The sequence below is a fragment of the Ornithorhynchus anatinus genome, chromosome X2, assembly GCF_004115215.2.
Source record: "Ornithorhynchus anatinus isolate Pmale09 chromosome X2, mOrnAna1.pri.v4, whole genome shotgun sequence".
In the NCBI taxonomy this organism is placed as follows: domain Eukaryota; kingdom Metazoa; phylum Chordata; class Mammalia; order Monotremata; family Ornithorhynchidae; genus Ornithorhynchus; species Ornithorhynchus anatinus.
Window position 1 is genome coordinate 1,560,224 of NC_041750.1, and position 26,087 is coordinate 1,586,310.

Here is a 26,087-nt window from a genome sequence, read left to right on the forward strand (position 1 = left end):
GCAGCGCCTAGTCCCGTGTGCGACCCGAGGGGAACGAAGCGGATCGGAGAGGAGCGAGGTGAGGACCCTCCGCCCCCACCCCACCCCCACCCAGCTCCTCCCCCCCCGGGGATCTCTAAGCGCTTCCACTGGAGCTCGGCTCCCCCTATGCATACCCCCCCTGCCGTGCCACCCTCACCCCCCAGCCCCCGGCCCCTGTCCGGAGCGACAGTCTGCCCCATCCCCACCCCCATCCCCTGCCCCTCTGCCCCCATCCCCACCCCCCTTTCCCCGGGGAGACGCTCCCCATCTCTGTCCAGTTCCCCCTCGCCCTCCTGCCCTCGCTGACCACCTGCTTTCCAGTCCCGTGGCCGGGAGGGAAAGACGGGATCACGGGAAGAGAGTCTGAGTCAGTGGCCACCGGCCTCGACTCGGGGCGGGAGACGGGACGCCCAAAAGGAGGGGGGGGAGGAGGGTCCAGGGATGGGGGCGGGGAGAGTCCAGGATGGGACAGAGATGGGCGGGGGGCTCACAGGCAGGCAGAGTGCGGGGCAGGGCCGGGGCCGGGACAACTGTCCAGCTTGAAGAGCGGGGGTCCGGAGGGTGACAGCGGCCAGGGTCTCCGGGCCCAGGCTCCTTTGTCCATTCCGGCCCCCCCCCTGCAAGTCCCCCCAGGCCCCCGGCCCGCCCTCCCCCATGACCCGGCCCCGGGCCGGCCGGGGGGAGACAGGATGCGGGGGCGGCCGGCCGGGGCTAGGAAGGAAGTCTGAACGGAGACAATAGGTGGAAGGGGAGGGGAGGGGAAGGGGCCGGACAGCGGGCAGGGAGCCGCTTGTCTCCGCGGGCCCGAGGACCCCTTGCCCCACCCCAAGGCTCGCCCCTTCCTCCCCCTCCTCCCGGTGGCCCACGGCTAGCAGCCTCTGCCCTTCTGCTGACCTCAACTCCTTCCCACCCCTGGAGGTCCAGTGGCCGGGAAATTCCCTCGGCTCTCGGTACCGCTCTGTCTCCGGGACGGTCTCTCTCTGTCTCGCCGTGTCGGGAGTCTCCCTCATTCGCCTTGGCTCTGGAGTTCCCTAAAGAGCACGAGGTGGGAGCGCGATATTCACTGTTGAATGTGAAAGTGAATGTTCCCCTGCCTGGGTCCGTTTCAGGGTCTCTCACCCCGTCTCCCTGGCTCTGTCCCGTCTCCCTGCCTCCGTCTCCCTGTTTCTGGCCCTGTCTTCCTGTCTCTGCCTCTGTCTCACTATCTCTGCCTCTGTCCCCTTGTCTCTCTGCCTCTTGATCTGCATCTACGTACATATTTATTATTGTATTTATTTTATTAATGACGCCCTTGTATCTATAATTCTGTTTATTTATATTGATGCTATTGATGCTTGTCCACTTACTTTGTTTTGTTTTGTTGCTCGTCTCCCCCCTTCTACGCTGTGAGCCCCTTGGGTAGGGTTGTCTCTGTTGCCGAATTGTACTTTCCAAGCGCTTAGTACAGTGCTCTGCACACAGTAAGCACTCAATAAATACCACTGAATTAATGAACGATCCGTCACTGCCTCTTGATCTCTCTGTCTCTATCTCCCTGTCTCCGCCTCCTGTTCTCTCTGCCTCTGTCTCCTTGCCTCTGTCTCCTGCTCTCCTTGTTTCTGTCTCTCTGTCTCTGTCTCCCTGACGTCTTCTCCTTATCTCAAGCAATCAATCGTATTTCTAAAGTGCTTACTTTGCGCAGAGCACTGTATTAAGCACTTGGGAGAGTACAATATAGCAGAGTCGATAAACATGATTTCTCTGTCACTGCCTCTTGATCTCTCTGTTTCTGTCTCCCTTTCTCTGCTCTCTGGTCTCTCTGCCTCCCTGCCTCTGCCTCCTGATTTCTCTGTCACTGCCTCTTGATCTCTCTGTTTCTGTCTCCCTGTCTGCCACTGTCTCACTGTCTCTATCTCCGTGCCTGCCTCCTGGTATCTCTGTCTCTAGGCGCCCACGTCTCTGGATTTCCACGTCCCTATCTCTGTATCTCGGTTTCTGGTCTTTCAGTCACTGGGTCTCCTTGTCTCTGAGTCTACACGGCTGCGTCCTGTCCCAGGTCCTCGGGAGGGATGGTGGACTATGGGGGATGTTTGGGATAGCCCGCCCTCCCCCCACCCCCATCATCGTTCCCGTAGCTTCCAGGAGAAACAGCGGATAGAGCATAGGCCTGGGAGTCAGAAGGTCGTGGGTTCTAGTTCTGGCTCCGCCACTTGTCTGCTGTGTGACCTTGGGCAATTAATTTCACTTCTCTGTGCCTCCGTTCCCTCGTCTGGAAAAGGGGGATTAAGACTGTGAGCCCTATGTGGGACAGGGATCGTGTCCTACCCAGTTATCGTGTGTCGACCGCAGCGCTTAGAACAGTGCCTGGCGCAGAGTAAGTGCTCGACGAATACCGTGATGATTATTTTCTGGATTTTCCTGGCCGGAAGTTGATTCTCTGGCAGGGGGGAAGTGCCTCCTCCCTGAGCCCCTCTGCCCTCCCCCCCGCCCCCCAGGTGATGGCCTGAAGGTCCCCCATGGAGGCTCCGCGGGACCAGGACATCGCTACCTGGCTGGCGGCGGTGCACCTGGAGCGCTACGCCGACGCCTTCCGGCAGAAGGGCTATCACACGGCGGGCGCAGCCCGCGGCCTGGACCACGCCGAACTCCGGGGCATGGGCATCGCCGCCACCGGCCACCGCAAACGCATCCTGCGCCTGCTGCTGCAGGAAACGGGCCCGGCCCCCCCGCGGGACCCCGAGCCGGGGCCGGAGGCCGCCCCGCTGTCCGGGGCGCGGTGCCCAGGGCTGCCCCCTCCCCTCCCCGCCGAGGCCCGGCCCTCCAAGCCGGTGCCCAAGCCCCGGACGGTGTTCGCCTGGCTGAGCGGCTCCGAGCCCAGCCTCTCCTCCTCCTCCGCCTCCCCGACGGAGCCCCCGGCCCCGCTGCCCCTGGGGAGCCAGCCCCCGCCCCCGCCCCCGGCCCGTGGAGGGCTCCCCGGCCTGTCCCCCTCCCAGGGGGGACACAGCGGCGACCTCAGAGGGCCTGGGTTGCCCCAGCACGTAGCGGCCCCTAGGACCGCAGGCCCGGGGTACCCCTCCTCACCAGGCCAGGCCCCTTCCTCCGAGTCATCCCTCGGCCCCCGCTCCCCAACACCCCAGCACCTGCCGGGCTCCCCCGCCAGCCCCCCGTTGCCGCCACTCCCTCCCGAAGCCCCCCAGGGTTCGTCCTGCGGGCCCGGCCAGCTGGACATGATACCCAATGCCATCTACCTCGGACTGGATTCCGGGCCCGGCCCGCTTGGGGTCCCGCGGGAGGCCAAGGATGGGTGAGTAGAGGAGCGGACCGACAGAGAGGGGGAGGTTGGCTTGCCTCCACCTCACCGGTCATCCCGCACTCTACTAAACTCCCTTCTGTCCTCAGAACTCAGGACTCAACCCCGCTGGACACCCAGGCCCCCCCAGCCAGGTTCCCTGCCCACTCAGGTCAGCCGGGGAGAGGGTCAGGGTGGGGGTTTCCAGGGGGAGAGAGTGGAGCGGCTGGAGCAGTCTCCTCCGCCCCTCCCAGGAAACCCTGAGCTGAAGCCCGTGCCCCTTCCCACCTCCCACAGCGACCCCCGGAGACCTTAACGACTTGTACTACGGCGCCCGGCTGGAGGGCCAGTCCACCCAGCGCGAGCAGGTGAGGGGTCGGTGACCCCGGGGGATGGGCGAGGGAGGGAGGGGAGCGGCAGGAGCGGCTAGTCTGACCCCAATCTCCTCCTAGGACCCTGGGGCTTCCGAGGGATGGGGGAGCAGAACCCCAAGCCAGATGGGGTCCGAGTTCGGGTAAGCTTCGGACGAGGGAGTGGTATCCGGGTGGTGGAGGAGGGGTCCTTTCAGGTCTCGCATGTCTCCCGTGTCCCCCCACCCCCTCAGGCAGAGGGGTCGGGAGCAGGCTGGGGGAGGAGGGGCCGACGACGGGGGCTACGCCAGTCTGGAGCTGCCGACCTCAGACTCCCCCCTGCCGCCCCCTGACTTGGACGAGGACGAAGCCTGCGAGGATCTCATCTCCCCCTACGCCAGCTTCACGTCGCTGGCCGAGCCCCCCGCAGCCCTGCTCAGCGGCTGGCTGGACAAGTTATCTCCCCAAGGGTGAGGGACCCTGGGCCGGAGGGAATGGTGGGTGGGCAGGTCTCTGAGAGACTCACCAAGACCCGAGGAGGGAGCGCCCCAGCCCCAATTCCCCTCAAACCCCTGCTTGAGGGTCCGGGATCTGACTCCCAATTCGGCCCCTCCCCATATATTCCCTTCCAGGAACTACGTTTTCCAGAGACGTTTTGTTAGTTTCAATGGAAAGAATCTAATGTACTATGGCAGTGATAAGGTGCGTTTGGGGATGGGGGAGGCTGGAAGGGGTGGGAGTGGGAACGGGAGACACAGCGGGGCTGGTCTGTGAGCTCCTTGGGGACCAGAATCAAATCTACTAACTCTACTGTAATCTCCCAAATGCTCAGTAAGGTGCCCTGCACACAATTCAATTCAATTCAATTCATTCGATTGCATTTATTGAGCGCTTACTGCGTGCAGAGCAATGTACTATGCGCTTGAGAGAGTACGATATAACAGTACTATTCATTCATTCCTTCAGTCGAATTTACTGAGCCCTTACTGGGTGAAGAGCACTGGGAGAGTACAATACAACAATAAACAGTCACATTCCCTGCCCACAACAAGCTTACAGTTTACAGTGGGGGAGACAGACAACAGTACAAATAAATAAAATGATAGATACACAAGTGCTGTGGAGCTGGGCTGGGGGAAGAGCAAAGGGAGCACGTCAGGGCGACGCAGAAGGGAATGGGAGATGAGGAAAAGTGGGGCTTAGTCTGGAAAGGCTTCTTGGAGGAGATGTGCCTTGAAGCTGGGAGAGTAATTGTCGGATTTGAGGAGGGAGGGTGTTCCAGGACAGAGGCAGGACGTGGGCTAGGGGTGGGCAGAGAGGTGAGATCGAGGCACAGTGAGTAGGTTAGCACCAGAGGAGCGAAGTGTGTGGGCTGGGATGTAGAGGGAGAGAAGCGAGGTAAGGTGGTGGAGTGCTTTTAAAGCCAATGATGAGGATTTTTGTTTGATGCGGAGGTGGATGGGCAATCACTGAAGGTTTTTGAGGTGTGGGATGACGTGCCCTGAATGCTTTTGGAGAAAACGGATCCGGGCAGCAGAGTGAAGTATGGACTGGAGTGAGGAGAGACAGGAGGCTGGGAGGTCAGCAAGGAGGCTGAAGGAGTAATCCAGGCGGGTTAGGATGAGTGATTGTATTCACGTGGTAGCATTTTGGATTGGAGAGAAAAGGGCGGATTTTAGCTATGTTGTGAAGGTGAGACCGCCAGGATTTAGTGATAGACTGAATATGTGGGTCGAATGACAGAGAGGAGTCAGGGATGATGCCAAGGTTACCGGCTTGTGAGATAGGAAGGTCGGTGGTGCCGTCTACAGTGATGGGAAAGTCGGGGAGAGGACAGGGTCTGGGTGGGCAGGGAACCTATCAACTCCGTTCTACCGTACTCTCCAAAGCGCTTAGAACAGTGCTCTGCACGCAGTAAGCATTCAATAAACGTGATTGATTGATTGATGCAATGCGATGGCATTAATTTAATATTGTGTAGGAGACAGGGTCCTTTGCCCTCAAAGAGGTTCCAGCCTCACAGGGGAGGCAGATAGGCACAAGCTTTTAGATGGAGAGGGGGCAGGACCGTGTGAAAGGGGAGGTGGGAGCGGCGGGGAGAGTTGGGGGTTTGCACTCTCAGTCCTCTCCCTCCCACTTCCCCAGGACCCCTTCCCCAAGGGTGTGATCCCGCTGGCTGCCATAGAGATGACCCGCTGCAGCAAGGAGAATAAATTCCAGGTCGTAACTAGCCAGAGGGTTTTTGTGTTCCGGGCGGAGAGTGAGGGTGAGAGGGCTTGGCTGTGTGTGTGCGGTGTGTGTCGGGGGAACGTGCAGGGAGGGAACAGGGAGCGGATGCCCCTGGGACTGAAGGATCTGTGCCCCCCTCCCCCGGGATGCCCCCCTCCGGCTCCTCAGCCTCGGGGTCTAAAAGGTAGGGTCTGAGAAGCAGCGTGGCCTAGCGGAAAGAGCCGGGGCCTGGGAGTCGGAGGACCCGGGGTTGAATCCCCGCTCCGCCCTTGCCTGCTGTGTGACCTGGGACAAGTCACTTAACTTCTCTGTTCCCCAGTTTCCTCAACTGCAAATTGGGGATTCAGTACCTGTTTTCCCTCCTATTTAGACTGTGAGCTCCATGTGGGACAGGGACCATGTCCAATCTGACCGGGTCCAGCTCTTAGAACAGTGTCTGACACCTAGTAAGCGTTTAAGAAACACAAGAATAACAAAAATCTACCCCAGCATTTAGTACAGTGCTTGGCACACAGTAAGTGCTAAACAAATACCATAAAAAGAGGCCCCCTACCTCTCCCCGTCCCCCGCCATCTCCCCGGCCATGATTGAACTGGGCCAGCACCCCTGGGTTGGAGGGTGGGGAGGGGAAATCGTGCACTGCGATCCTTATCTCCTGTGCTGCTTCCGTCCTCTGATGCAACGCCTGTCCACTGACCGGGGCTTGGCCCCGTGCCGACGCTGACCACTCTGCGGGGTGTGGGGTGGGGAGCGGTTACAGGACCGGTGAAGACCCCCCCCCAACCCCAGCCCTGAAGTTCACCTCAGCTTCTCCCCCTCGACCCCCGCCCCAGCCCTGAGGGACAAGTGGTGCTTAACCCTGCAAGCCCGGCTGAAGGAGCAGCGGCTGTTGGGGAACCCCCGGCCCCCTCTGCCCCCCAAGCCCCTCCGCACCGGCCCCCTGGACCTGCGGGGCCACAAGGCCAAGATCTTCGCCGTATTGATCCCCGGGGAGCTGGGACTGTACAAGAGCGAGCAGGTATGGGGGGGCGGGGAGGCTGGAGTGGACAAGGGCGGGAGACAAAAAGCCCCTTCCCCCGTCCCCTTCCCTAAGCCCCTCCTCACTCTGCTCCCCGGCCTTTTCCCCTTTCCCAGTCCTTCTCCCAGGGCATCGGGATCTGTTTCATTGAACTGCGCGGCTGCAGCGTCCGAGAGACCAAGAACCGCAGCTTTGACGTCCTGACGCCACAGCGCTGCTTCAGGTGGGGGTCGGGGGAAGGGGGGAAAAGGAGGCAACGTGGGGGAATGGGAGAACTGAGGTCCTGGAAGTCAAACCCGCCTCTGCCACCCATTCCCCGTGTGGCCTTGGGCAAGCCACTTAGCTCCTCCCCGTGCCTCAGTTTCCCCAGTTGTAGATTGGGGATAATAATACCTGAACCCAACCTCATAGGGGTCTTGCAGGGATTAAATAAAATAAATCTAATGCCGGCTCTGCCACTTGTCTGCTGTGTGACCTTGGGCAAGTCACTTCACTTCTCGGTGCCTCAGTTACCTCATCTGTAAAAATGGGGATTTAAAAATGTGAGCCCCACGTGGGACAATCTGATGACCCTGTCTCTACCCCAGCGCTTAGAACAGTGCTCTGCACATAGTAAGCGCTTAACAAATACCACCATTAAATAAAAATAACTAGACTGTGAGCTCGTTGTGGGCAGGGATTGTCTCTATCGTGTGACTTGGAGCCAGTCACTTCACCTCTCTGTGCCTCGGTTACCTCATCTGTAAAATGGGGATTAAGACTGTGAGCCCCACGTGGGACAACCTGATGACCCTGTATCTACCCCAGCGCTCAGAACGGTGCTTGGCGCACATAGTAAGCGCTTAACAAATACGATAATTATTATTACTGTTGCCGTATTGCACTTTCCAAGCGCTAAGTGCTCTGCACACAGCAAGCGCTCAATAAATACGACTGAATGAATTACACTCCAGCAGTCTGAGTGACGCTCCCTGCCCACCAGAAGACTCCCTACTCTATCTCGGGGGAGGGTGGGGGGTTCTGAGGAGTCCACGATGCAGGAAAAGGGCGTGGAGAGTGAAGTCCCTCTCGCAGAGGGGGTGGGGGGGATCCTGGGTGGGGGCAGCTAGGGGTCCCAGGCGCGTTGAGCCGGCCCTCGTCTCCCCCAGCTTCACGGCCGAGTCGGGAGGGGCGAGGCAGGGCTGGGTCACCGCTCTGCAGGAGGCGGTGACCGAAACCCTGTCCGACTACGAAGTGGTGGAGAAAGTCTGGTCCAACCGAGCCAACCGGCGCTGCGCCGACTGCGGCGCCCCTCGGCCCGACTGGGCGGCCGTCAACCTGGGAGTGGTCATCTGCAAACATTGTGCAGGTCGGGCCGGGGACCCAGGAGTCCTGGGGGGCGGGGGACAGAAGAAGAGCAGAAGGGTGGGGGGGTCGGGAACCCAGGGCTGGGGTAAGATAAAGGGGCACCAGAGGTGTAGAGGCGTGGCAAGGTGTCAGGGGGTCACGGCAGGGCTGGACAGCGGAGGAGGAGGGTCGGTGGGAGAGGCCAGAGTTTGGAAATGGGAGGAGAAGGGATGCGGGGGGGTGGGGAGGGCTGTGGAGGGGTGTTGAGGAATTGGGTGGCAGGTGGGGGCGGGCCGGGGCAGGACCCAGTGTCCTCCTCTCCTGCCCCGGCCCTTCCGCCCACCCCTCCCTCAGGCCAGCATCGGGCTCTGGGCTCTGGCATCTCTAAGGTTCAGAGTCTGAAGCTGGACACGAGTGTCTGGACCAACGAGATCGTACAGGTGAGGTGATGGGGTGGGGGGGGGCACAGGGAGGGCCGCGGGACATGGGGGGCGCCAAGGAGTTGCCCCCCACTCCCATTTTGGGACGTGGTTCTAATCCCGGCTCCGCCACTTGTCTGCCGTGTGACCTTGAACAGGTCGCTTAACTTCTCTGTGCCTCCGTTATCTCATCTGTCAAATGGGGATGAAGACTGTGAGCCCCATGTGGGATCACCCGATGACCTTGTATCTACCCCAGCGCTCAGAGCAGTGTTTGGCACGTAGAAGCGCTTAACCAACAGCAGAATAATAATCATTATTTGTTATTATTCCTCCACCCCTGACCTCTCTGCCCTATCAACCCCCTTCCCCACTAGCTGTTTATCATCCTGGGCAATGACCGAGCCAACCGCTTCTGGGCAGGGCATCTGCCCCCCCGGGGGTGGCCTGCAACCCGACGCCGCGCCTGGGCCCCGGGGCGACTTCATCTCCCGCAAATACAGGCTCGGACTCTTCCGGGGACCCCACCCCCAGCACCCCGACCATGCTCAGCTGCTGCAGGTTGGGTGGGACGGGCAGCCGGGGAGCTGGGGAGAGGGGAGGAAAGGGGCTCGGAGGAGCGGTGGGGTCCCGAAGGAGGGAATCCAGTGTGAGTCGGTGGCCCTTTTTTGCGAGGAGGAGAGGGACTTTGAGAGGGAGATGTCTCTGGGTGCAAATGAGTTTGAGGGTGGGTGGTGGGGGGCAGTGCCCGGATCCTCTTGGGACGAGGGGTGATGGTTTTCCTGCCCCAGGCACTGTGCGCGGCTGTGACGGGACCCAACTTGATCAAGACGGTGACCGGAATCTTCTCCGTGGACCCCGGTGGGGAGGGGGAGACCTGGCCTCCCCACTCTGTTGACGGCGGCTCCCTCAGTCTACTCCCTCCTGGTAATGGTAATAATCATCAGTTAATCGTATTTATTGAGCGCTTACTGTGTGCGGAGCACTGTACTAGGTGCTTGGGGGAATAATCAATCGATAGTATTTATTGAGCACTTACTATGTGCGGAACACTGTTCTAAACACTTGGAAGAGTACAGTCCCCCTGGATTAGCCGATATGTTCTCTGTCCATAATGGGTTTACAGTTTAGAGACCATACGACTTTCTAACAGATATATTTCCAGCCCACAAAGAGCGGTTAAAGGTTTGCTCCAAGGAGTTCCTGGGGTGAGCGGGTCGGTATCCCAAGTTATATATTGCGCGAGGTCTCTATTAAGTGCCTACTAGTAATAATTATGGTATTTGTTAAGTGCTTACTTTATGCCAGGTACTGTAATGAGCGCTGGGTGTTTGCCAAGCACTGTTCCAAGCGCTGGGATAGATACCAGATAATGGTATCAGACTCAATCCCCATCCCACATGGGGCTCACTGTCTAAGGCGGAGGGAGAACTTGTACTGAATCTTCATTTTTCAGATGAGGAAACTGAGGCCCAAAGAAGAGTAGTGGGAAGCAATGCGGTCTAGTGGATAGAGAGTCGAGGCACCTGAGTTCTAATCCTGGCTCTGCCACTTGCTTGCCGTATGACCTTGGGCAAGTCTCTTCACTTCTCTGTGCCTCAGTTATCTCGTCTGTAAAACGGGGATTGAGACGGTGAGCCCCATGTGAGACAGGGACTGAATCCAACTCATCTTGCTCGTGTCCACCCCAGGGCTTAGTACAGTGTCTGGCATGTAATAAGCGCTTAACAAATGCTATAATAATTATCATCTGTAAAATGGGGATTAAGACTGTGAGCCCCGTGTGGGAAGTGCATTATGTCCAACCTGACTAGTTTGTATCTACCCCACACTTAGTACAGTGCCTGGCACATAGTAAGTGCTTAACAAATGCCATAATTATTATTATTCCCAACCCAGTCAAGCGATCAATGTTATATTATAAATTATTTATATTAATGGCAGTCTCCTCCTCTAGAATGTAAGCTCATTGTTTACAGGGCACATGTCTGCCAGCTCTGTTGTATTGTACTCTCTTAAGCGCTTAGTACAGTGCTCTGCAATAATAATCATTCAATAAATACCATTGATTGACTGTAAGCTTGTTGTGGGCAGGGAATGGGTCTGTTTATTGTTGTATTGTACTCTCCCAAGTGCTTAGTACAGTGCTCTGCACACAATAAGTGCTCAATAAATACGACTGAATGATTAGGTGGGTAACACCTTCACAACCCAATCAGTGATGTGTATTGATTAGGTGGGTGTCCCCTTTCCCAACCTAATCAATCAATCAATCAGTGGCATTGATTGAGCACTTACTGTGTGTAGAGGATTATACTCAGGACTTGGGAGAGCCCAAGAGACACAATCCTTGTCCTCAAGGAGCTGACAACCTAATGAGGGTAAGCAAACACAAAACAATTTATAGGAATGAGAGGAAAGCAAACGGAAAGGTGGATAACAAAGCAATAGTATTTATCAAGTGTCGACCTTATGCCGAGTACTAATGGATGAGGAAGAAACGGTGTTTAAATAGTAGATCACATATATTGATGAGTATATTTGTGTATGTGTGTGTTATGTGTGTGTTTGTGATGTGTTTGTGAGTGCAAAAATGTCCAGGTGGTGACCTGGGCAGTGAAGGGGGAGGCATATTGTGTGCAGAACTCTGTACTACATGTCTGTTTTGAACAGGGCACTGTAGTAGGCACCCTCTATGTCAAGCAGTGAAGCCAGGAGGGTCTTCTGGGGGAGGTGGGATTCCAAGAGAGCTCTGAAGTTTGGGGAGAGCCCTCCACTGTCCTGCCTCCCTGCTCTCTCGTCACCTTTCCCCTACTCCTTCCGGCAGACCCCACCCCCAGCGTGTACAATGAAGTGGTGGTGCCGGCCACCCAGAGCGGTCACCTGCACTGCAGCCCGGTCAGCAGCAAGCCCGGACCGCCCCCACACCGGGGACGAGACAGTGAGTGAGGGGTGGGGGCCGGCAGTCGGTGGGGAGGGGGCCTGGAACGAGGGAGGGGAAGGCTGGGGTTAGGCAGGGTGATTGTGCGGGATTCCCATGATGGAGCAGGGAGAGGGGGTCAAGTATACGTTCTCCCTCGCCCCAGCCCCGCCACGGTTGTGGTGTATCCTGGGAGCGGCCCTGGAGATGTTCGCCTCTGAGACCAGCTCTGAGAGACTCGGCCTCCTCCGGCCCCAGGATGTGGTGAGCCTGGGGGTGAGCACCCCACCTGTGGACTCCAGCGACCCCGACAGGTAAGGTCCTCAGAGGGGGCCCCTCTGGACCCCACGCTGCCTCCTGGACGGCCCCCACAGCCACTCCTCCTCTCCTCTCTAACTCTCCCTTCCCTCAGGTCCCTTTTCTTCTTTGAGCTGATCCTGGACGGGGGCCGGGTGCAGCATTTCGGAACCGACGATACTGACAGCCTTGAGGCCTGGACCAGCGCCCTGGGTCGGGTGAGTGAAGGTCCTCCTAGCCACCCCATCCCATCTTTTCAGACTCGCCCTCATTTGTGGCGCCCTTATTGCCCTCTGATCCCCAGGCCTTATTTGTGCTGGGTGGATCATAGTCCTGGCACCTCTGATCTGGGAGGCCCATTTATCTGGCATCTCTGAGCTAGGTGGCCCATAGCCCTGGTATCTCTGAGCTGGGCAGTCCACCTAGCCCCCGATCTGCCCAGCCCCCAGTCAGCCCAGCACAGACACCAAGACACCCGGAGGAAGTGCGTGCTGGTTGGCGGGCTGGACAGTCAGACCTGATCCATTTCTCTCTATGTCTCCTATCTCTGCTCATCTCCTTATGTCCTCTCACCCATCCAACCTGCTGCCTCTCCCTATCGCTCCGTGATTTCATCTCCCTGGGTCACCGTCCCTCCCCATCTCTCTCCTCGTCTCTCCCCATTTCCTCCCTGTGTCCCTTTGGCTTTTTTGTCTCTCCACCCACCTCCCTGTCTCTCTGTCCCTCACCATCTCCCCCATCTCCCTGTCCCTCTCCCTTCCTCTCCTGTCCATCCCCCAATCGCCCCCCGACTCTTCCCTTGTCTCCCCATCTCTCTCCTTGACTTTCTTGTCTCTTCCCTGCCACCCTGTCTCTCTCTCCCGGTCCCCCCGATCTCCCCACATTGCCCACACTGCAGTGGTTTTCCCCACTGAGTTGCCACCAGCTCCTGGGCCCGGGGCTGGTGCGTGTGGGGCGGCTGCGGGTGCGCTCGCCCTCTCAGGCTGCACTGTCCCCCGGCCTCTGGCTGTCCGGCTTCGCTGTCCTGCGTGGGGACCACCTCTTCCTGTGTCCAGCCACCGGTCCCGGCCCCCCAATCCCAGAAGACACCATTCACCTCCGCCGGCTGCAGGAGATCAGTGAGCAGGGAGCTGGGGGTGGCTGCCTTTGGGGAGGGGGCTCCCAGTGCAGGACCAGAGGAGGAGGGGGGAGGCCTCTTCCCTTCCACGTCCCTCTCTTCCGCCCCAGGCATCGTCCCCGCTTCGGACACCCCGGACAAGAAGGAGCACCTCGTCCTGGTGGAGATGGGAAGGTGAGTACTAGAGGTAGTGAAAGTATTTATTAAGCGCTTACTGCTGCAGGACACTGCACTGAACACTGCACTAATCCCTCACGGTCCCTTTAGACTGTAAACTCATTGCGAGCAGTGAACGCGTCTACCGACTGTGTTTTATTATACTCTCCCAAGCATTTGGTACAGTGCACTATTGCGCACATTAAGCGCTCAGTAAATACGATAGACCGGGAGAGAATAGACAGGTGGGAATTAGATGAGATCACTGTCCTTGGAGGGCTCACGAGCTAAGAGTACAAGTAGGGGGAAGGGACTGCCAGAGGCACATCAAGAAGGATGAAAAATCAAAACACAACATAAATACACAAAACAAAATCAGCAGGGGGCTGTGGCTACGGGAGCAGAATTTCAGGCTCCTCGGGCTCAGAGTTCAGGGTGCACCCGCAGCCACCAGTCTTTGAGGGTTTCGTGGAGGCCTCATGCTGTGGATATGGACGGGAGCCACTCTATTCCCAATCCGGCCATCCCCGGACAAGCCAGGAACCGGGACCTTCGGTAAAGGGAGGGAAGGCGGCGGTTACCACGCTGCTGGGAGAGAAGCAGCGTGGCTCAGTGGATAGAGCAACGGACCTGGGAGTCAGAAAAGCCCGGGTTCCAATTCCGGCTCTGCCATATGTCTGCTGTGTGAATTCGGGCAAGTCACTTCGCTTCTCTGGGCCTCACTGACCTCATCTGCAAAATGGGGATTAAGAGTGTGATCCCCTTGGGAGAGGGGGACTGTGTCCCACCTGATTAACTCGTATCTACCCCAGTGCTTGGAACGTAGTAAGTGCTTAATAAGTGTCATTTTTATGATCGTTAGGTGAGCTCGTTGTAATAATAATAATTATGGTATTTGTTAAGCGCTTACTCTGTGCAGAGCATTGTTCTGAGCGCTGGGGTAGATACAAGGTAATCAGATTGTCCCATGTCGGGCTCACATTTTTTAATCCTCATTTTTCCAGATGAGGTCACTGAGGCCCAGAGAAGTGAAGTGACTTGCCCAAGTTGTCATAGCAGTTAAGCGGCGGGGTCGGCATTAGAACCCACGACCTTCTGACTCCCAAGCCCGGGTTCTTGCCACTAAGCCGCGTTGTGGACAGAGAGTGTATTTGATGTTCTACTGTACTCTCCCAAGCGTTTAGTACAGTGCTTTGCACAAAGTAAGCGCTCAATAAATACGATTATTATTAATAACTATTTACGGGAGCCGAGCTTTTTTCCCCATCCAACCCCAGCTCTGTGGCCTGGGGGTTGGCGCCCCCTCTTGGCGGTGTGGGGAACCCCCAACTTGCCCTAGTCCCAGTTGACTCAGTGGACCGACTAGGCCTCTGTCCACCCACCCCCCGGACCCCCCGACCCCCAGAGGCTGGCAGTGACCGAGCTTCCCCCACTGGCCCCTAGGACCCTGTACCTGCAGGCGGAAGGGCGGCTGGACTTCGCGGGCTGGAGCGCCGCCATCGAGGGGGCGTCCGGTGGCCGGGGCAACGCGCTCCAGGGGCAGCAGCTGAGCCGGGGGGACATCCCCATCATCGTGGACGCCTGCATCAGCTTCGTCACCCAGCACGGTAAGGGGACTGCCCTGTGGGAAAGGGTGGGGTCGGCCCGCTTCATTCGGTTCGATGTCTGTGTCCCCCCCCTTCTAGGCCGTGAACCCGTTGTGGGCAGGGATCCTCTCTCTTTGTTGCGGAATTGGACTTTCCACTAAATTAGTACAGTGCTCTGCACACAGTAAGCACTCAGTTAATACGACTGAATGAATGAAAGAATGAATTCAATCGTATTTACTGGGTCCTTAAGGTGAGAAGCAGCGTGGCTCAGTGGAAAGAGCCTGGGCTTCGGAGTCAGAGGTCATGGGTTCGACTCCTGGCTCTGCCACTTGGCAGCTGTGTGACTGTGGGCAAGTCACTTCACTTCTCTGGGCCTCAGTTACCTCGTCTGTAAAATGGGGATTAACTGTGAGCCTCACATTCATTCAATAGTATTTATTGAGCGCTTACTATGTGCAGAGCACTGTACTAAGCGCTTGGAATGAACAAGTCGGCAACAGATGGAGACGGTCCCTGCCGTTTGACGGGCTTACAGTCTAATCGGGGATAATCAGCTTCATCTGACACAGTCCCTGTCCCACCGTCTAAGTCAGGAGGAGGAGGAGGATTTAACCCCCATTTTACAGACGAGGTAACAGAGGCACAGAGAGAAGTTAAGTGACTTGCCCACGGTCACACAGCTGACAAGTGGCAGAGCTGGGAGTCGAACCATGACCTCTGACTCCGAAGCCCACGCTCTTTCCACTGAGCCACGCCCTGGATCTACCCAAGCGCTTAGAACAGTGCGCTGCACATAGTAAGCGCTTAACAAATACCAACATTATTATTATTATTATTACTAAGATCTTGGGAGAGTACACATAAACAGACACATTCCCTGCCCACAGCAAATTTACAGTCTAGAGCGGGGGGCAGATATTAATATGAATAAATAAATGACAGATATGGACATAAGTGCTGTGGGACTGGGCTGGGGGCGGAGAGGAGGGGAAATAAATAAAGGGAGCAAATCAGGGCGACGCAGAAGGGAGTGGCTTAGTCAGGGAAGGCCTTAACACTGTGAGCTCGTTGTGGGCAGGGAATGTCTCTGCTTATTGTTATACTGTCCTTTCCCAAAAGTTTAGTACAGTGCCCTGAACACAGTAAGCGCTCAATAAGTACTATACGATTGAATGAATGAAGAGATGTGCCTTCAGGCGGGGCTGGACCGGGAAGCGTAGGTGTGGCTTGGATGGATGGAGTCTGGATGGGTGGACGTGGCTAGGTGGGATGGACATGGCCCGGGGTACCAACCGCATCGCACTGGGACGGGGTAGCCCAGGCGCCCACTGGGCCGTGCCGGGTGGGGTGGGAACGGGTGAGGTCGAACCAGTCAGGGGTGATCCACGGTGCCTGCCGAGCTGCGCCTGGAAGTTGGCAGGGCCTGGAGGGTGAGAGTGCCCTGAACGGGCATGGCCTGTGATGCTGGCAGGGTTGCACCAGGAGGGGTGGGCATGGGCTGGCAGGGGTGCATCTGGAAGATTGGGTGGGCCGGGCTGGACCGGGCAGGGGTGACCCTCGGTGCCTGCAGGGCTGCGCCTGGAGGGGGTGTACCGGAAAAGCGGGGCCCGGGCCCGGAGCCGTCGGCTGCTGGCGGAGTTCCGGCAAGATGCCCGCTCCGTGAAGCTGCGGCCGGGGGAGCACTTCGTCGAGGACGTGACCGACACGCTCAAGCGTTTCTTCCGGGAGCTGGACGACCCCGTGACCTCGGCTCGCATGCTGCCCCGCTGGAGGGAGGCCGCAGGTATCTCCCTGGGATCCCCAGTGCCCCAAGGGCGGGGACCTGGGTGGGGAGGTGTTGAATGGGACCCAAGCCCCGCTGCAGGGGATTTCCGGAATAACCCGAGCCCACTTCATTCACAGAACACCCCCAGAAGGCTCAGAGGCTGGAGCAATACAAAGAGGTGATTGGCAGCCTGCCCAGGGTGAACCGCCGGACTCTTGCCACCCTCATCGGCCACCTCTACAGGTCATTAATGCCCCATGCCCCTTGATGTCACTGCTTGCCCTCCCCTCCACTCCTACAAGACCCCCAGGCCTGTTCATTCAGGGTGTTCAGAGTTCTGGCCTCCCTCCCCGTTCCTCTCATCTTAGTCCTTAGTCTCTGACCCAGATCTCTAGCCTATGTGGGGCTGGGGGCGGGCCATGGGGGATGAGGGGAGGGAGCCCCATTCTCCTCAGGTTGGCCACGCTCTGGGTCCAAGCCAAATGAAGTGCTGTTCCAGGCCCAGCAGGAGGGGTGGAGGTGGGGGCTGGGAGCCCCTCGGCTGAGCTGTCCCCGGCTCCGGCAGCCCTGACGCCGCCCTCCCCGCCCCTCCCTAGGGTGCAGAAGTGCGCGGCCCTGAACCACATGTGCTCCCGGAACCTGGCACTGCTCTTCGCCCCCAGCCTGTTCCAGACCGACGGGCGCGGGGAGCATGAGGTCCACATCTTGCAGGACCTCATCGACAGCTACGCAACTGCTTTTGATGTGAGACCCTCCCAACCCCGCTGACCCTTCGGGACCCTGATGGCCTCCTGTGGCCCCCCACTGACCCCTCCAATCCCCAGTGACCCCCACCAACCTCCACCAGCCCCAAGTGAGCCCTTATGGACTCCAGTCACCCCCACTGACTCCCTGGTGATTCCTATTGACCCCATCTGGCCCCTAGTTACCCCCATCAATCCCCCCTCTGGCCTCTGATGACCACTGCTGACTCCCTCCAACCTTCAATGATACCTACCAATCTCCTCCAACCCTCACCGACACCCTCTAGTCCCCCAGTGACCCCCCTTTCCCTGTTCGACCTCCAATGACCTCCTCCGACCCCCGGTGACTCCCCCGCCTCCAACCTCCTCCGGTCCGCAATAATAGCGAGGGTACCTGTTAAGCACTTACTCTGCATCAGGCACTGTGGGCTCACAGTCTTAATCCCCATTTTACAGATGAGGTAACTGAGGAACAGAGAAGTTAAGTGACTTGCCCAAGGTCACACAGCTGATAAGTGGCGGAGCCGGGATTAGCTGCCATGACCTCTGACTCCCAAGCCTGGCTCCCCTCCCTGCCCCATCTACTGCCAGCCAATGGGCCCACGGCTCTGCTTGCCCACAGGTTGATGCTGACCAGATGGCCCAGATCGATTTGGAGATCAGTCTTATCACCACCTGGAAGGACGTTCAGGTAACTGGACCCTGGTCCCCCGGCCTGATCCCTGTGACCCCTCGCCTTTCGCTTCCCCCTTCACTTCCTCCTTCCCTCTCTTCCCCATCCCCGTGACACCATACTGTTGCTTAGAGCCAGACTGTAAACTCCTCAAGGGCAGGGATCTGGCCTATTCACATTGGGAAGCAGTATGGCCTAGTGGAAAGATCACGGGCCTGGCAGTCAGAGGAACTGGGTTCTAATTCCAGTTCTGCCAAATAATAGTACTTGGCACATAGTAAGCGCTTAACAAATTCCATTATAATAATAATAATAATGGTACTTGTTAAGAATTTATTATATGTCACACACTGTATCCTGCACCGGGATAGATACGAGAAGATCAGGTTGGACACAGTTCCGGCCCAAAATGGGACTCACAGTCTGATTAGGATTTAATCTTCATTTTACAGATCAAGAAACTGAGGCCGAGACAAGTGAAGTGATTTGCCCAAGGTCATACAGCAGACAAGCGGTGGAGTCAGAATTAGAACCCAAGTTCTCTGAACCCCTAAGTCTGTGCTTTTTCCACTAGGCCATGCTCCTTTTGGTCCACCTGCCTATGTGACCCTGGGCAAATCATTTAACTACTCTGTGCCTCAGTTTCCTCATCTATAAAATGGGGATTTGATACCTCTACTCCCTCCTACTTAGGCTGTAATCTGTATGTGGTTCAGGAACTGCCTCTTACTCAATTATCTTGTCTCTACCCCCAGCACTTAGTGCTTGGCACATAGTAAACGCTTAGCATACTGGGAAGCAGTGTGGCCTGACGGAAAGAGCACGGACCTGGAAGTCAGAAGACCTGGGTTCTAATCCCAAGTCTGACACTTGTCTGCTGGGTGATCTCGAGCAAGTCAGTGAACTTTTCTGCACCTCAGTTTCCTCATCTGTAAAATGGAGAATAAATTTTACTCCCTCCAACTTGGACTGCGAGCCCTATGTGAGACAGGGACTGTGTCCAACCTGATTATCTTGTGCTTAGAACAGTGCTTGGCACTTTGTAAGCGCTTAGCAAGTACCGTAAGTATTAACAAATACCACAGTTATTATTGTTACTGCCATTCTTATTATTGAAGAGGCACATGAAAGGCCAGGAGGAACGTGGGGGGAACTTGGGCAGTGCGAGGAAACTGAAGCCGTGAGGGATCTGACCCCAGGGTGCCCCTTCCCTCCTCCCCCCAGCTCTCCCAAGCCGGTGACCTTATCATGGAGGTGTATCTGGAGCAGCGGGGCCCCGATACCTGTGTCACCCTCAAGGTCAGTTCCGGGACAAAGGGGATGAGGAAGGGGGTGGGGGCAGTCACTGGAGTTGGGGGGGCAAGAAGGGCAGGCTGCCACTCAAGTCCTGACCCGACTGCCCCAGGTGTCCCCGACCCTGACCGCCGAGGAGCTAGCCAATCAGGTTCTGGAGATGCGAGGGACGGTGCCAGGTCCTGACTTGTGGCTAACCTTTGAAATCCGGGAGCACGGGGAGCTCGGTGAGGGGGCCGCGTGCCCGGGCGGTAGGGGCTGGGCAGCGGTGAGGGGACTGGAGGTCAGAGAGGGGACCCTGGCCAGCCACCCAGGAGTGAACTGGCACTGCACCCACCCACTTCCACCCTGGGTCCTCCCCACCCCTCCACCCTGGGCCACCAGCTGGGGGGAAGAGGCTCTCCTTTCCAGAGATGTCTCTGGGGAGTGGGAGAGGAGATCTCTGGAGAGGGCCTGGGTGCAGGTTGAGGTTAGTGTGGGGGCCCGGCCTGACCCCACCGCTCCCACCCCCAGAACGGCCCCTGCACCCCAAGGAGCGGGTGTTGGAACAGGCCCTGCAATGGTGCCAGCTGTCAGAGCCCGGCTCAGCTTTTCTACTGCTGCGCAAGGTGCCCGTAGCCCATGCTGGCTGCCTCTTTACTGGTGAGACACTCCCCACCCCCATTCCTGTCCACCCCTGCACTGGGAAGACCCCTCCCCCCCCCCCGCCCAGCGTAGTGCCCACCCCCACACACTGGAGAAGCAGCGTGGCTCAGTGGAAAGAGCGTGGGCTTTGGAGTCAGGGCTCATGAGTTCGAATCCCAGCTCTGCCACTTGTCGGCTGTGTGACTGTGGGCAAGTCGCTTCACTTCTCTGTGCCTCAGTTCCCTCATCTGTAAAATGGGGATGAAGACTGTGAGCCCCACGTGGGACAACCTGATTCCCCTATGTCTACCCCAGCGCTTAGAACAGTGCTCGGCACATAGTAAGCGCTTAACAAATACCAACATTAACATTATCACACACCTGTGACAGTGACTCCCCTATGGGAATACCATAGAGTAAGAAGGCACGATCCCTGCCATCAAGGAGCTTTCAGGCTACTGTGTGCAAAGCACTGTACTAAAAGCTGGAGAGAGTACAGTGCATGGCATAGTGGATAGAGCACAAGTCTGGAGTCAGAAGGTCATGAGTTCTAATCCCAGCTCTGCCACTTGTCTGCTGTGTGACCTCGGGCAACTGACTTCACTTCTCTGGGCCTCGGTTGCCTCATCTGTAAAATGGGGATGGAGATGGAGAGCCACCTATGGGGCAGGAACTGTGTCCGACTCGATTTACTTGTATCCACCCCAGCGCTTAGTACAGTGCCTGGCACATAATAAGAACTTAATAAATGCCATTATTATTATTATTACTTAGTAGACATGATTCCTGCCCTCTAGTGGGGAAGACTAACACAAAACAGTTTACAAATAGAATCAATCGATGGTCTTTATTGAGAGCTTCCTTTTTGCAAGAGTAGTGTACTAAGCGCGTGGGTGAGCTCATTGATAGATAGGATCGCTGCCCTCAAGGAATGTCCACTCCCGACCCCCCCGTGACTGTGCCCATTCCCTGCCCCTCTCCCTGTCTGCCCATTATGGTGACCTCTCCCTCCACTTGGCCCTACCGCCCCGTGACAGTGCTCCCCTCATGCCCATCTGTGTCCAGGAGCCCGACGGGTGAGTCCCCGGGTGGGGCTGCTGCGGTGCCGGGAGGAGCCCCCCCGACTTCTGGGGAACCGGTTCCAAGAGAGATTCTTCCTGCTCAGGGGGCGCTGCCTGCTACTCCTCAAGGAGAAAAGGGTAACCCCTTCCCCCCACCCAACCTCCTCCCCAAACCCTCCTAGACCCCCTTCAGCTTCCTTTCCAGACCCCCAATCTCCACAGAGATGTCCAACCCCTTTCCCAGAGTCCACCCCATAAACCCTCCAAGCTGTTTCCCCTCCTCATGGACCCCCTTTCAGAACCCCCCAGTGGCTCCCAGTGACCCTATAACTAACCTGCTCGGGAGATAAAAGGTCACCTCTCTGCACCCCTGGAACTTACCCCCACCAAAGATCCCCAGAGCCCCTCCCTACCCCCAACCAGCGGGGTGCCTGGGGCAGGAGACCCAGCCGCGGGCCCTGACCCCCATGTCCGCAGAGCAGTAAGCCGGAGCGGGAGTGGTCTCTGGAGGGAGCCAAGGTCTACCAGGGGATCCGCCGGAAGCTGAAACCACCCAGTCCGTAAGTACCCGGGTGCTTTCCATGCTCCCCGCCCCTCCCACTGGGCCCACCTACTTGCCTGCCCTCCTCCCCTAATCAATCAACAGTATTTACTAAGCGCCTTCTGTGTGTTGAGCGCTGGGAGAGTACCATGGAGTTTCTAGGCATGATCCCTGCCCTTAAGGAGCTTTCAGTCTACTGTATGGAGAGCACAACATAGTAGACGTGATTCTTTCCCTCTGGGACTTACAGTCTAGTGGGGGAGACTGCCATAATACAATTTACAAATAGGGAGAATCAGTTACTGATATTTTATTGAGCCCTTCCTTTTGGCAGAGCACAGTACTAAGCACTTGGGAGAGTTCAATAGAGTTGATAGATGCAATTCCTGCCCTTAGTGGGGGTGCCAGACACAAAATAATTTAGAAATAGAAGGAAGAGATGGCAAAGTACGTAAAACGACACGTACGAAAGTAAAACGGGAGATTGTGAACGTAGAAGTGCCGAGGTGATCGTTGTGGGGGAATGTGGGCAGAGATTGGAGGCGGGGAGACCGGCGTGGAGGCTGATGCGATTGTCTAACCCAGATATGACAAGTGCCTGGGCTGGCACGGTAACTGAATGGAGAGGAAGGGGCAGACCTGAGAAATGCTGTGGAGGAAAAACGACTAGATTCAGAGACAGATTGAATGTTAGTGTGGAAAACGGAAAGAAATTGAGGAGCCAAGGATAATAACAAGATTAGAAAAAGGGAAAACGGTGATGTCAACTGCGATGAGAAAGTTAGGCGGAGAAGAGGGCTTGAGAAGGAATAATAATGATAATTGTTAAATACTATGTGCTAAGCATTGGACTAAGCACTGGGGTAAATACAAGATAATCAGGGTGGACATAGTCTCTCTTCCACGAGGCTCATGGACTAAGTAATAAAGCAATCAGTGGTACTTATTGAGTGTTACTGTGTGCAGAACACTGTACTAAACGCTTGGGAGAGTACAGTACAACAAAGTTGGTAGTCCCATTCCCTGCCCAAAACGAGTTTACAGTTCAGGGAGGAGGCAGACATTAATATAAACACATAATTTATAATATATAAGAATGGTATTTGTTAAGCGCTTACTATGTGCCAAACAGTAATTTATAAGAGGAGGGAGAATGGGTATTTCATGGCCAGTTTGCAGATGAGGAAAGCGATGCACAGAGCAGTTAAGTGACTCGACCAAGGTCACAGTAGGCAAGTGGCAGCGCCGGGATTCAGGAAGATGAGGAGGTCGGTTTTGGATATGGTGAGTTTAAGGTGTGGTGGGGAATCATTGTAGAGATGTCCTGGAGGCAGGAGGAGATGTGAGACTGTTGATAGGGATCACCTGAACCCCCGCCTCCCCAACCCGCTTTCTTACTCAATGCTCCTTTCCTAGGTGGGGTTTCACCCTGATCCTGGAGAAACAGCAGCTGTGAGTATCTGTGTCCCCTCATCTCCACCCTAGCTCCCCAGTTCCACGCACAGTTCTCTCTGCCTCTCCCTGCCGCTGCTTCAACTTTCTATAATGATAGCAATGATCGTATTTGCTAAGCACCTACCAGGTGCCCAACACTTTACAAAGCACTGGGATACCTCCAAGATAAGCAGATCAGAAGCCTATATGGGGCTCATAGTCTAAGGGGGAAGGGAGAACAGGTATTTAACGGAGAAGATAAGCGACTTGTCCCAAGTCACATAACGGAGAAGCGGCGGAGCCGGGATTAGAACCCAGGGCCTCTGGCTCTGAGGCCTGGGTTCTCTCCATTAGATCACACTGCTTCCGTTCTCTCGCTTACCTCTCCCCTCTGCCCCCCTTAAGCTAGGATTGGAGAACCCCCTCACCCCCTTTGTCATCCTCTCCCAGTGTGGGTGACCCCCTCCCTTGCCTGCTCTTCTCCCCGCAGCTACCTGGCCTGCACAGACCAGGAGGAGATGTGGGACTGGACCACCAGCATCCTCAAAGCACAGGTGAGCCAATGTCCACGGCCCCATCCCGGCCTCCTCCAATGTCCAGCCAGGCTGACTCCAATGCCACCTGAGGGCCCGATGCCCAGGCATCCTGCCCACCCCTCGGTGCCCGTCCCACACCCCCACCCTGGGCCCAGGGGGGTCTGCCCTGAGGCCACCCGTGGGTACTCACCGCCAGCCCTCCCTCGCAGCACGATGACCTGCAGCCCGTGGTCCTGCGTCGCCGCTCCTCGTCCGACTTGGCCAAGCAGAAGTTCGGGACGATGCCCCTGCTGCCCATCCGCGGGGACGACAGCGGTGCCAGTCTGCTGTCTGCCAACCAGACCCTGGTATGAGCTCCGGCCCAGCCCCACCCTCGCTTGCCGGTCCCTACCTCTGAGCTGGGGGTGGAGGATGGAGGGAAGGTGTGGGGTCCCTTCTTCCCTGGCATGTCTGCCCCTTCCCTCTGCCCTCTCTGCGCTCCTGTGCTCTGGACCCCCCGTGCCCCACACTCATTGTGTCTCTCCCGTCTGCTGCACCCAGCGTCGTTTACACAAGCGGAGGACTCTGTCCATGTTCTTTGTGAGTACTACTATGTCCGCTCCCTGCCCTCTGAGCGTCCCCCTTCGGCCCCCAAGGGGCCCAGTCTGTGACGGCCCCGTCCTTGTCCTGTGCTCGTACTTTGCTCGTCCTGCGCTCGTCCCTCCCGCCTGGCATCCTGTGCCACCGTGTGGAGGCAGGGGGCCTGTCTCACACGTTCTGTTGGAGGAGAGGGGTGGGGCACCTTCTGGAAGTGGCAAGGGGCATCTGGGGTGGAGGGGAGAAGCCCGTCCCCCTTGATGTTGACACCTCTCTCCCCCCCAAGCCTCTGAAGCTGTCCCAGGACTCTGTGGAAGAGCAAGGAGAGGAGGGGGAAGAAGAGGAAGAGGAGGAGGAGGAAGAAGAGGAAGAGGAGCCTGTCTATGAGGAAGTGGGGGCTTTCCCCGAGCTGAGCGGGACCCCCCCGCCACCACCAGACAGGAGCTCCAGGGCAGAGGTGCCCTCCACCCCCACAAGCCTCCCCACCGGGCAGTCCCAATCCCTGGAGCGGGGTCAGGGGCTCTGGGGGGAGCGTCCCCCGCTCAGCAAGACGGGCTCCCTGGGGCAGGATTTGGAAAACCCCGAAACCCCGTCTGCCTCGCCGCTCAGGAAGAGCCTCCCCGTGCCCTCTTGCCTCGAAGAGCAGCTTCTCCAGGAGCTGAGCACGACTCTGAACCTCCGGAAGGGGGAGGCCCAGGCCCCGGGCCCCTCCAGCCCCCCGACCCAGCCCCCGGGGTCTCCCAGCTCCCCCCCCAGGTCCCTGGTCCCACCACTCCCCCCTCCGCCTACCGGCCCGTCCCCTGAGTCCACGCCTAGCGGCCCAAGGGGGGTGGTCAGCCCCTTGGGCCTCTCCTGGGAGATGAGAGCCAACGGACACAGGCCCAGACACAGCCCCAGCTGGGAAACTTCGGACAGAGACAGGGATACCTGATCCTACCCAACTTCCCTTCCTCCTTTCCTTTCTCCCCAGACCCTGAATCACTGCTCACAGCCCTTTTACCCAGTAGAGGGTGAATGAAAGAGGTGAAAAAGCTAATAAACTCTTGAATCAAAAGGCTGTAGGCTCTATCTCTTAAAAGGAATAGTAATAATAATGGTGCCAGGCATCGTCCTTAGCGCTGGGTTAGATACAAGCTAATTGGACACAGTTCCTGTCCCAGATACGGTTCACAGTCTCAAACCCCATTTTACAGATGAGGTAACGGAGGCGTAGAAAAGTTAAGTGATTTGCCCAAGGTCACACAGCAGAGAAGCGGCAGAGCCAGGATTGGAACCCAGGTCCTTCTGACTCCCAAGCCTGTGTTCTATGCACTAGACCATGCTGAGGAATAATAATAATAATAATAATGTTGGTATTTGTTAAGCGCTTACTATGTGCCGAGCACTGTTCTAAGCGCTGGGGTAGACACAGGGGAATCAGGATGTCCCACGTGGGGCTCACAGTTTTCATCCCCATTTTACAGATGAGGGAACTGAGGCCCAGAGAAGTGAAGTGACTTGCCCACAGTCACACAGCTGACAAGTGGCAGAGCTGGGATTCGAACTCATGAGCCCTGACTCCAAAGCCCGTGCTCTTTCCACTGAGCCACGCTGAAGAGGATCAAGGACTGGGGAGGGAGGAAAGCAAGACCGGCAGCAGGAGAATGGAGGGGCGTCAAGGTCAGGGGAGGGATGGGGCCGACTGAAGGGGAGATGGACATATACAGGTATCGATCAATTCATCAATCATATTTATTGAGAGCTTACTGTGTTCGGAGGCCTGTATTAAATGCTTGGGAGAATACAGGAGTTGGTAAACACAGTCCCTGCCCTAAGTATAATAATAAGCATGGTAGTTGTTAAGCACTTACTAAGTGCCAGGCACCGCACTAAGCACTGGGGTAGATCCAAGCTAATCGCGTTGGACACAGTCCATGTCCCGCGTGGGGTTCACGGTCTTAATCCCCCTTTTACAGCTGAGGAAACGGAGGCACAGAAAACTTAAGGAATTTGCCCAGGGTCACACAGCAGATAAGTGTTGGAACCGGAATTCGAACCCAGCTCCTCTGACTCCCAGGCCTGGGCTCTTTCCACGCTGCTTCTCCAGCCCGCTACCCGTCGGGGCCCATCTCTCTGCCTCTGTCTCTCTGTC

At 57.1% G+C, this 26,087-nt stretch overlaps 1 protein-coding gene across 1 annotated transcript; it reads left to right on the top strand.

The window, feature by feature from the left end:
- Positions 1-25,017, top strand: ARAP3 (ArfGAP with RhoGAP domain, ankyrin repeat and PH domain 3). The gene is given in 35 exon segments (XM_029052980.1): positions 1-58; positions 2,496-3,304; positions 3,400-3,461; positions 3,587-3,657; positions 3,742-3,803; positions 3,894-4,109; positions 4,272-4,341; positions 5,785-5,905; positions 6,702-6,886; positions 7,003-7,109; positions 8,035-8,234; positions 8,567-8,652; positions 9,009-9,062; positions 9,064-9,192; positions 9,423-9,558; positions 11,459-11,572; positions 11,718-11,865; positions 11,964-12,066; positions 12,747-12,966; positions 13,076-13,139; positions 14,565-14,728; positions 16,281-16,493; positions 16,613-16,718; positions 17,072-17,219; positions 17,841-17,909; positions 19,116-19,190; positions 19,297-19,411; positions 19,698-19,826; positions 20,874-21,007; positions 21,347-21,429; positions 22,827-22,862; positions 23,335-23,398; positions 23,590-23,727; positions 23,921-23,959; positions 24,243-25,017. Coding segments are annotated over 34 exon segments (5,094 nt in total). The 5' UTR covers positions 1-58; positions 2,496-2,516; the 3' UTR covers positions 24,888-25,017.
- Positions 25,018-26,087: the final 1,070 nt, after the last annotated feature.